Source organism: Chiloscyllium plagiosum, unplaced genomic scaffold, assembly GCF_037043375.1.
Source record: "Chiloscyllium plagiosum isolate Xiang-an unplaced genomic scaffold, Cpla_swu_hap1 HiC_scaffold_2, whole genome shotgun sequence".
Taxonomy (NCBI): Eukaryota; Metazoa; Chordata; class Chondrichthyes; order Orectolobiformes; family Hemiscylliidae; genus Chiloscyllium; species Chiloscyllium plagiosum.
In genome coordinates, this window is record NW_028270140.1 from 130,752,537 (window position 1) to 130,764,646 (window position 12,110).

Here is a 12,110-nt window from a genome sequence, read left to right on the forward strand (position 1 = left end):
AAGCAGTGAAGAGACAAATGGTATGTTGGACTTCACAATGAGAGGATTTGAATACCGGAACAGGGATGCATTTCTGCAATTGTACAGGGGCTTGGGGAGACCACATCTGGAGTAATGTGTATGCAGTTTTCATATCCTTATCTGGCTATGAAGGGAGTGCAAATGAAGGTTTATCAGACTATCCTGAGATGTCAGGACATGTATGAAGAGAGACTGGATTGGTTAGGACAATATTCACTGGAATTTAGAAGAATGAGGGGGTCCTCAAAGAAACATGAGGTTCTAGTATGACTGGACAAGGTATAGGTAGATGTCTCCAATGACTGGGGAGTTCAGAACCAGATGTAACAGTCTAAGGATACTGGTAGGGCAGTAATTTCTGTTAATTTCTCATTATCTTGGACTCTCAATTTGTTTGTCATACGTTCTCCTATTTCCTTTTCATTAGACCTTGACTGTGTCTGAAAACTATTATTTAGTATGAACCATCTGAATACCATGTACTAGGCAACTTGAAACAATAACTGTTTCTTTGGAGGGAAGCAGGGTGAAGTATCCAAGATGAAATAGCTAAAGAACCATCAGAGGACCCTAGAGCTATGTTGCAGTGCTGTCAAAGTGAATTGAAAGGATCTTTGACTGACTCCCTTACTACACCTGAGGAAGTTATCTCCAACTGTTCAACTTTAGAAGCTAACAGAATTGCATCTTCTGAACATAGCTTTTTTTTTCCAATTTCAATGCCATTTCTTTACAGAATCTTTCAAGCAAGCCAGCCCTCAAATAATCTAGATTACTGATCAAATTTTCATCTTGAGATGTAGTTTTATGCTTACTTATTTTAAATCTTTATTATTGTTTTAGCCAATCACTCTATCATGTTTTTATCAAAATAACTTTCAATATAGTACTTTTGGAATAAACTGACTTGTTATCTCCTTTAAAATGAAGATAGGCTGCTTGTTATTTTTGAACTGAAATACCTTAAAAATATATAAACAAATTTAAAGTTCATGGACTACTTTGAGGAAAGGTCTGATAGATGATTGTGATAATGTATATTTTATATGCTCAAGCATCTAAATTTATATATGTGGATATTATCATTTTCAGTAGTTATAACTCTACATTATCATAGCAACACAAATCTCAGCCACTGTAATAATAATAAACAAGATATTTGGATATGAGAAACAAAAACAGAAGTTGCTGGAAAATCTCAGTAGGTCCGGCAGCATCTGCGGAGAGAATGCAGAGTTAACATTTCGGGTCCAATGACCCTTCTTCAGAATTGGAATATGGCGTATCAAGGTGTGAGTAAGCAAGGGGTGTAATAACATTGAGTGTGTGAGCAGCAGCAGTGGTTGACATACTCTGGGCTACTGTTTCCAATTTGTCATCAAGTTGTTAATAAAGTTAATTATTTGGTGTTTGATTAGAAGTAATCTCCAAACAAGAATTTAACAGAACCACATTTGAACTTTTCAACCACATACAGAAAGCCCTAAAGCACTCCAACATACCTCTCTTGTGAGATCTCAGCACACACTCAGAGCTGAGGCCAGCTTTGGAGGCTTTGAAAAATCCTTCTAAATATAAAATATGACCAGCCAGTGTCGGTGTTAGTGGTCACAATTTTGAAAACAAGTACCACTTGTAATTCAAATATTTGCTATTTGATTTCTTATTGTCACATGTACCAAGATACAGTGAAAAGTATTATTTTGCATGCGAGCCAGACAAATCAGAGCTTGCATAAATACATCAGGGTAATAGAACAGAATGCAGAATATAAAGTTGCAGTTGCAGAGAAGGTGTAGAGCTAAAGTAAAAAAGCAAATAAAACAATGTGCCACCTTTCATTTAATGAATGTATTCTACAAGCACAGCTTGGTCTACAATCAGAGTGTTTTAAAAACCAACACATTCAGCATTCGATACAAAAATTCCATTGAATTCCTCCTGAGTCACTTTGGCTTTGATATCATTTTAAGGATCGATTTCAGAATCAAATAACGCTCTTTTCAGTTACAGAATGATTTCTTTACAACAAACGATCTTCCTCTCCCTTCACTGCATTAGACATTTACATGTCTTCACATTTCACATTATCACATCTCACAGTTTGATAACGAAACCACCAAACGTAAAGCAAGACAATACACATACCTTGCCCTCTTTGCGAAAGTTTATTCTTTATCAATGTTTCACATATTCCATTTGATGAAAATATTATCCTTGAATGCCTTGTTGAGGGAAATTGGAATTCATTGTTTCATCTGGGATGTGATAGAATGGGTGCTCATATTAATGTCACAGTACGCTAATGAATTGCTGGAAATACTAACAATTTTGGTATCAAACTCTTTTGGTAGTCTGAACAACTTTGGAAGCACTAGGCATCTTTTTATTCCCATGAAGTGGCTACATCAACAAGCTATGGTGCTGAAAGTTTTCCATGACCCACTTTGGAACATTTTAAGTGGGTACTGATGCGAGTATGGTTTTATTTTTAATTCTCACTCATAGGATGTGGGTGTCACTGTCAGGGCCAGCATTTATTGCCTGTCCCTAGCTGCGTTTGAGAAGGTAGAAGTGAGCTGCCTTTGCACCACTACAGTAGTTCACTGCTGTAGGTAGACCCACCAAGCCCTTACAGAGGGAATACCAGGATTTGATCCAGCAACACTGAAGGAAAAGTGATATATTTGCATTTGCAAGTTAAGATGGTGACTGGTGTGGAGGGGAAATTGCATGTGATGATGCCATATATTTGTTTCCCTTGTCCTTCCAGACTGGGTGGCACATTGGCTCAATGGTGCCTTACAATGCCAGGGAGCCAGGTTTGATTTCACCCTTGAGTGACTTTCAGTGTGGAGTTTGCATATTCTCCCTGTGATTGCTTGGATTTCTGCTAGATTTCCTCGCACAGTCCAAAGATGTGCCAATTAGGTGGACTGGCCACACTAAATTACCCATAGTGTCTAGAGATGTGTAGGTTAGGTGTGTTGACCATGGGAAATGCAGGGTTACAGGAATGGAGGATGGGGATGGGGATGGGGATGGGGATGGGGTTGGGTCAGGGTAGAATGCTTTTTGGAGATTGGTTTGGATTTGTTAGGCCAAATGCCCTGTTTCCACACTGTAGGGATTCTGTGGAAGTGGTCATGGATTTGGAAGGTACTGTCTGAGGACCATTAGTGAATTTCTTCAGTGAATCTTGCAGATAATACACACTGCTGTCACTGAACACTGTCAGTGGTGAAGGGAGTGGATGTTTGTGGGATGCGGCACCAATCAAAAGGCTGATTTGACCTGGATGGTGTCAACCTTGAGGGTTGTTGAAGCTGCACTCATCTATGCAAGTGGGGGATATTCCATCACACTCCTGATTTGTGACTTGTAGGTGGTGGACAGCCTTTGAGGAGTCAGGAAGTAAGTTACCAGCTACATAATTCTTCGCCTTTGACCTGGTTTTGTAGCCATTGTATTTATATGGTTCATTCTGTTCAGGCTCTGGTCAAATGTAATGCCCAAAATATTGGGGTTTCAGTGATGGTAACGCCATTGAATTTCAAAGGGTGGTGGTTATAATGTCTCTTATTGGAGATGGTCAATGCCTGACATTTCTGTGGTGTAAATGTTACTTGCCATTTATCAGCCCAAGCCTGGATGTTGTTCAGGTCATGCTGCATTTGAACATGGACTGTTTTAGTATCTAAGGAGTTGCAAATGGTGCGGAGTATTGTCCAATCATCAGCGAACAACCCTATTTCCAAGCTAATGGAGGAGGGAACGTAATTTCTGAAGCAACTGAAGATGGTTGGGCCTAGGACACTCCTATAAGACCATAAGACATAGGAGTGGAAGTAAGGCCATTCGGCCCATCAAGTCCACTCCGCCATTTAATCATGGCTGATGGGCATTTCAACTCCACTTACCAGCATTCTTCCGTAGCCCTTAATTCCTTGTGACATCAAGGATTTATCAATCTCTGCCTTGAAGCCATTTAGTGTCCCGGCCTCCACTGCACTCCACGGCAATGAATTCCACAGGCCCACCACTCTCTGGCTGAAGAAATGTCTCCTCATTTCTGTTCTGAATTTACCCCCTCTAATTCTAAGGCTGTGCCCACGGGTCTTAGTCTCCTCGCCTAACGGAAACAATTTCTTAGCGTCCATCCTCTCCAAGCCATGTATTATCTTGTAAGTTTCTATTAGATCTCCCCTTAACCTTCTAAACTCCAATGAATACAATCACAGGATCCTCAACTGTTCCTCATATGTTAGACCTGTCATTCAAGGGATCATCCATGTGAATCTCTGCTGGACAGCTCCAGTGCCAGTATGTCCCTCCTGAGGTGTGGGGCCCAAAACACTGGACACAGTACTCCAAATGGGGCCTAACCAGAGCTTTATAACGGCTCAGTAGTACATCGCTGCTTTTATATTCCAACCTTCTTGAGATAAATGACAACATTGCATTCGCTTTCTTAATCACGGATTCAACCTGCATGTTTACCTTTAGAGAATCCTCGACTAGCACTCCCAGATCTCTTTGTACTTTGGCTTTATGAATGTTCTCACCGTTTAGAATGTAGTCCATGGTTGTATTCTTTTTCCCAAAGTGCAAGACCTCACATTTGCTCACATTGTATTTCATCAGCCATTTCCTGGACCACTCTCCCAAACTGTCTAGATCCTTCTGCAGCCTCCCCACTTCCTCAGTACTACCTGCCTGTCCACCTAACTTCGTATCATCGGCAAGCTTCGCTAGAATGCCCCCAGTCCCTTCACCCAGAACATTAATATATAACGTGAACAGCTGCGGCCCAACACTGAACCCTGCGGGACACCGCTTGTCACCAGCTGCCATTCCGTTAAAGAACCTTTTATCCCAACTCTCTGCCTTCTGTCAGATAGCCAATCCTCAATCCATGCCAGTAGCTCACCTCGAACACCATAGGCCCTCACCTCAATCAGCAGCCTCCCGTGTGGCACCTTATCAAAGGCCTTTTGGAAGTCTAGATACACCACATCCACTGGGTTTCCCTGGTCTAACCTACTTGTCACCTCTTCAATGAATTCTAACAGGTTTGTCAGGCATGACCTCCCCTTACTAAATCTATGTTGACTTGTTCTAATCCAACCCTGCTCTTCCAAGAATTTAGAAACCTCATCCTTAATGATGGATTCTAGAATTTTACCAACAACCGAGGTTAGGCTAATTGGCCTATAATTTTCCATCTTTTGTCTTGATCCTATCTTGAACAAAGGGGTTACAACAGCGATCTTCCAATCATCCGGGACTTTCCCTGACTCCAGTGACTTTTTAAAGATTTCAACCAACGCTTCCGCTATTTCCTCAGCCACCTCCCTCAGAACTCTAGGATATAGCCCATCGTGGCCAGGAGATTTATCAATTTTAAGACCTTTTAGCTTTTCTAGCACTATCTCTTTTGTAATGGCAACCATACTCAACTCAGCCCCCTGACTCCCTTTAATTGTTGGGATATTACTCATGTCTTCCACTGTGAAGACTGACGCAAAGTACTTATTAAGTTCTCCAGCCATTTCCTTATCTCCCATCACTAAGCTTCCAGCATCAGTTTGAAGTGGCCCAATGTCTACTTTTGCCTGTCGTTTGTTTCTTATGTATTGAAAGAAACTTTTACTATCATTTCTAATATTACTGGCTAGCCTACCTTCATATTTGATCCTCTCCTTCCTTATTTCTCTCTTTGTTATCCTCTGTTTGTTTTTGTAGCCTTCCCAATCTTCTGATTTCCCAGTGCTCTTGGCCACTTTATAGGCTCTCTCTTTTTCTTTGATACATTTCCTGACTTCCTTTGTCAGCCATGGCTGTCTAATCCCTTCCCGGATAATCTTTCTTTTCTTGGGGATGAAGCTCTGTACAGTGTCCTCAATTATACCTACAAACTCCTGCCATTTTTGCTCTACTGTCTTCCCTGTGAGGCTCTGTTTCCAGTTGATTTTCGTCAGTTCCTCTCTTATGCCCTCATAGTTACCTTTATTTAACTGTAATACCATTACACCCGATTTTGCCTTCTCTCTTTCAAACTGCAGACTGAACTCTACCATATTATGATCGCTGCTTCCCAAGTGTTCCCTTACTTTATGATCTTTTATAAAGTCTGATTCATTACATAGCACTAGGCCCAGAATGGCCTGCTCCCTAGTGGGCTCCATGACAAGCTGCTCCAAAAAGCCATCCTGTAAACATTCCATGAATTCCTTTTCTTTGGATCCACTGGCTACATTATTTACCCAGTCTACCTGCATATTGAAGTCCCCCAGGATCACCGTGACCTTGCCTTTCTGACATGCCTTTTCTATTTCCCGGTACATGTTGCGCCCCTGGTCCTGACCACTGTTAGGAGGTCTATACATAACTCCCACTATGGTTTTACTGCCTTTGTGGTTCCTCAATTCCACCCACACAGACTCCACATCATCCGACGCTATGTCGTTCAATGCCATAGATTTAATTTTGTTCTTAACTAACAAGGCCACCCCATCCCCTCTGCCCACCTCCCTGTCTTTTTGATAAGTTGTAAATCCTTGGATGTTTAACTGCCAGTCCTGAACCCCTTGCAACCATGTCTCTGTGATGCCTAACACATCATAATCATTCACAATGATCTGTTCCGTTAGTTCATCTATTTTGTTACGAATGCTGCGAGCATTCAGGTAAAGTGCCTTAATGTTAACTTTCTTATCATTAGAGATATTGGAAGTCATAAGATGTCCTAAGTTATCCTTCCTTTTTGTTGCATTCCTAGTCTGCCTCAAGCATACATGTTATCCTCCTGCTTATCTTTCCATTTAACTCCATACTCCCTGTCGCTTTCACTTTCCCTTCCCCCCAACTCAGAAGTTTAAAGTCCTACTGACCACCCTATTTATCCTCTTCACTAGAACATTGGTACCAGATCAGTTCAGGTGGAGTCCGTCCCAACGGTACAGATTCCCCCCGGTTCCAAAAATGATGCCAATGCCCCATGAAGTGGAATCCCTCTTTCCCACACCAATCCTTTAGCCATGTGTTTACTTCCCTAATTTTCTTATCCCTATGCCAATTGGCACGTGGCTCAGGCAGTAATCCTGAGGCACTCTTGTGGAGACATTCTGGAGCTGAGATGACTGACCTCCAACAACCACAACCATCTTCCTCTGTGCCAGGCATGTCTCAAAACAGAAGTGAGTTTTCCCCTTAATTTCCATTGATTTGAGTTTATCTGGAGCTCCTTGATTTGAAAGTGTGGTGCTAGGAAAGCACAGCCAGTCAGGCAGCATCCGAGGAGCAGGACAGTCGATGTTCCTAGTTGATTATACCCTTACTGTGGAGCTCCTTGATGCCATACTCAGTTTGAAGTGACCATGTGATTTAGTTTTGAATGCTCCTTCTCAAGACCAGGCCAGTGGGAGTTCCCTAAATTGTTGGTGCCTTTAATCTTGGTCATCGTGTTCCGTTCTTGCACCTGTTTTTCATTTACACCAGGCTGCCTCAATATAGTAGTCATTTGATGAGTTAGCAAGTGTTAAAAAAATTAGCTTTCTATGTTACATTCTTCTTACTGGAGAACTCTGCTCTGTTCAATGGTTACTATGCTGTGTCTTCTCTTTGTGGTCTTGGTTTAAACTTCTCCACAGCACGGTCTGTATCACCAAAATGTAACTCAAGCACAATCCTAAATATGTATTTCTGTACTGAAAAATCTCCTAATGCACGTATAGCCTTAAATGTACATATATTAACTGGTGTTGACACATACACTAATCTATGCTTAAACATTTTAGCACTGTAAAAAGGAGTGCTAGGTCAACTTATATGCCATGATTGACGATACAGATATTTCTAAGTGTTCTTTTGTTTAAAGAAATATGCATAGGAGAATCCAAATAAATCCATTTTTTCATATTTGTCAAGATTCAACTTTTAAAACATTGAAAAAGTAAATTAAAAATATTCGTAAAGAACTACGTTTTATAAGCTGTATTAAGATTCTAGTGAATTATAGACTGAAAATAACTTACCAAGAACAAATGCAGCTACATAATTTGAGATATCTCCAAACCCAATAAAAAAGCACAATATGCAGAACACCTCCCAACTCCAGGAAACCACTTGAATGAAGCTCAAGACTGTTTGTATTATCATAGCTCCAAAAAGGACAATTTTCCTCCCATACCTTTAAAAAATGGGAAAATATAAAAGTTCAATTACTGACATGGTTTATCTCATTTTATATTTCTATATACATGATTTTAAGAATTTCCCTACCCCACCCATTAATTAAACTTACCTATCTTGATCTGAACAGTTTGGCTGAGTTATTCTTTCATGGGATCTGGGTGTCACTAACAAGGTTTGCAGTTAGTTGTCCAACCTTAAGTGTCTTTGAACTGAGTAGAATTCTAGGCCATATTAGATTACATTACCTTACAGTGTGGAAACAGGCCCTTCGGCCCAACAAGTCCACACCGACCCGCCGAAGCGCAATCCACCCATTCCCCTACATTTACCCCTTTACCTAACACTATGGGCAATTTAGCATGGCCAATTCACCTGACCTGCACATCTTTGGACTGTGGGAGGAAACCGGAGCACCCGGAGGAAACCCACGCAGACACAGGGAGAACATGCAAACTCCACACAATCAGTCACCTGAGTCGGGAATTGAACCCGGGTGTCTGGCGCTGTGAGGTAGCAGTGCTAACCACTGTGCCACCGTGCCGCCCACAAGGCGGGCAGTTAGGAGTTAAACATATTACTGTAGATCAGAGACACACACAGATCAGGCAAGGTTGGTGAATTTCTTTCCTAATGGATGTTGGTGCATTTTTTTTCAATGTGCTTTTGATTCAGGATTTTAGAAAATTAAGTTGTTCCCAAAGGAACATCTGGGACTCTAGCCCACTGGCATTACCACAAGGCCATATTTCCCCTGAGTTCCAAATCCTGACTCTGTGGGGCAGAAATCACACTGTCACTTCATTAAGGCATTTCCTTAGGGTATGGTCTTTTTAAATGTTCAAATTTTCTACTGGGTAGTGAGCAATATGCCTTGCCTTGTAAAAGGCAGCCCATTATCTCCATATCTCCCTTCACGTATGTCTGAGTATTTCTAGTATTTTCCAGTTTTACACCAGAGGCCAAAGGCTGGAGCTTGAAGTCAATTTTGCAGCAGAATGTACAGGTTAAAATTGCTGACACACTCAAAAGGTGGAACCCTGGCAGAGGAATGTATTGCCAGTTCAGACCAAAGCATGTCTGACGGCACAAATAGAGGGAAAAAAAAACACGGAGTTGGAACAAAGTTCAGATTATTCTGAATGGTTTAAAGTGAAGAATAGCGCTGACTAGTGAAATGTGTCTGAATTGAAATGGACTCTGAAAATTTAATTTTTTTTTGTTTGGAAACGAGACTGTTGCTGTCTGTTTTCAGGAACTTCCAATGTCTGACTTACTCAAGTTGCCCTTTTATTCCAATAGCAAAGATTAATGAGCCAAGAAATCCTGTCTACTGGACATCACTGGTGTGAATGTGAACAATCAGCTGCATTTACATTCCCAATGGATTGACTCATGACATTGACCTATAGTTAGAATAATTTCTGTATAAGCTGAATACAAGGATTATAGCTGTACCTGTCTGAAACATGTCCAGAGATGAACGCACCACTTGTCATTCCCAGAAAAGTCACTGACATGGTAAAGGGACCTTTCCAATTGTTATCACATACTAGATCCCACTGCAAAAAAGGTGAAATAAATAATTATAATCATACAAATACAAAATCTCCTTTTAAAAAAGAGAACACTCCTTTAAACAATACCATTAGAATAAAATTCTTGTAAATCTCATATGGAAAGCTCTTCCTCTATCTAAAACCTTGTGCAAATGTTTAACTTTTCCTCAGTTTACATCTTTTCATCTTTTTTTGCAGCACAGTGGGATGTGACTCTTTGGCTTTCAATAGCCTTCTGATGAGGAGAAAGTGAGGTCTGCAGATGCTGGAGATCAGAGCTGGAAATGTGTTGCTGGAAAAGCGCAGCAGGTCAGGCAGCATCCAGGGAACAGGAGAATCGACGTTTCGGGCATAAGCCCTTCTTCCTGAAGAAGGGCTTATGCCCGAAACGTCGATTCTCCTGTTCCCTGGATGCTGCCTGACCTGCTGCGCTTTTCCAGCAACACATTTCCAGCAATAGCCTTCTGATGTCTTACTCAAGTAAGAATACTTCATTTGAATGTTACAGCACATTTATTACACTCTACAGGAGTCCCCAATTTACAAACGCTTAACTTACAAATGCTCGTACTTCCATGGTTGTAATTTTAAAGACCTGACTGGCAAACATCTCCCGGATTTACTTGCTTTCCATTGTCCTGTGTTGTATTCTGATTTGCATGCAATTTAACTTGTGAACAGACTCAAGAACAGAATCTGTATGCAACCCGGGGACTGCCTGTACTGACCTTTTTTTAATCCAAGAACCATCTGCGCCCACTTTCTTGTTCAGTATCCAGAATCTGCTTCAATGGCTACTTGAGGCAAATTGCTAAATATTCTGAACACCAAGACACCACTTCACCTTTACACACTTCGGTAGTTGTAGCGTCCTTGGAGTCATAGAGGCCTACAGCACAGAAAAAAGACCCAGCAGCTACAGGAAAGATGTTGTGAAACTTGAAAAGGTTCAGAAGAGATTTATAAGGATGTACAAAGCTAAAAATCACACAACACTAGGTTATAGTCCAACAGGTTTAATTGGAAGCACACTAGCTTTCGGAGTGACGCTCCTTCATCAGGTGGTGCACTATAACCTGATGTTGTGTGATTTTTAACTTTGTACACCCCAGTCCAGTGCTGGCATCTCCAAATTATAAGGATATTGCTGGGGTTGGAGGGTTTGAGCTGTAGGGAGAGGCTGAATAGGCTGGGGCTACTTTCCCTGGAAAGTCAGAGCCTGAGGAGTGACCTTATAGAGGTTTATAAAATCACGTGGGCCATGGATAGGGTGAATAGCTAAGGTATTTTTCCCAGAGTAGGGGAGTCCAAAGCTAGAGGGCATAGATTGAAGGTGGGAAAGGAAAGACTTAAAAGGAACCTGAGGGGCAACTGTTTACGCAGAGCGTGGTGCATGTACAGAATGAGCTGCCAGAGAAAGTGGTGGAGGTGGATACAATCACAACATTCAAAAGGTATCTGGATGGGTATATGAATAGGAACGGTTTAGAGGGATATGGGCCAAGTGCTGGCAAATGGGACTAGATTAATTTAGAATATCTGGTCGGTATGGATGAGTTGGACTGAAGGGTCTGTGTCGGTGCTGTACATTTCTATGGCTCTATGAGTCCATAAGTCTGTGCTGGAAAAAACAACCTCCTCATTATTTATTTTCAGCACTTGGCCTATCATTTTCCAAACTTTGGCATTGCAAGTGCATCTTCAATTTGAGACCTTTGGTGTCTCTTTGACTAGTGAAAACAATTCTTCACCTTGACAGTTGTTTTCTCTCTCTCTGCATGTGGCATCACTGTAATCATAGCCAATCTACAATTACATAGTGTTAGTGGGAATTCATCCTCAAATTGCTGTAATCTCTTGTGACAGTCCCACAGTCTGGTTAGATGAATTGGCCATGCTAAATTGCCCATAGTGTCCATGAATGTGCAGGTTAGGTGGATTAGACATGGGAAATGCAAGGTTACAGGGATAGGGTAGGGTGGTGGGTCAGGGTGGGTGATGGGACTCGATGGGCCGAATGGCCTGCTTCTCCACTGTAGGGATTCTATGATTCTATAATTCTATGATAGCACACAATCTTTTTAACCACTGAACTGCTGACCCACTTGTAGTACCTTCCTGACTCCTACACTCGCTGAAATTGTAAAAGGTTTTCTCTGTTGAGGTACTGTTACCACCTCTTTTAAGATCCCACTACTACATCTCTGTCCTGACAAACTACTGTTTCATCTCAAATCTTTCTTACCTTTCCAAAGTCACTTTCTGAATCTATTAAGATCTTTTCCCTTTTCTGAGTCTGAACTCGCCCAAACAACTTTCTGCCTTTACCTGCCACTG

At 41.4% G+C, this 12,110-nt stretch overlaps 1 protein-coding gene across 4 annotated transcripts in view; it reads right to left on the reverse strand.

The window, feature by feature from the left end:
- Window positions 1-12,110, reverse strand: part of LOC122557630 (organic cation/carnitine transporter 2-like) — a 178,126-nt gene that overhangs the window by 96,855 nt on the left and 69,161 nt on the right. For all 4 annotated transcript variants that reach the window (XR_015750936.1, XM_043705422.2, XM_043705427.2 and 1 more), the window contains exons 2-3: window positions 9,673-9,776; window positions 8,058-8,212 (exon numbers count right to left, since the gene is read on the reverse strand). Coding sequence is in view for 3 of the 4 variants with exons in the window: in XM_043705422.2 (XP_043561357.1) it covers window positions 8,058-8,212; window positions 9,673-9,776 (259 nt within the window). In the remaining variant the exon portion in view is untranslated. The remainder of the gene's footprint in view (window positions 1-8,057; window positions 8,213-9,672; window positions 9,777-12,110) is intronic.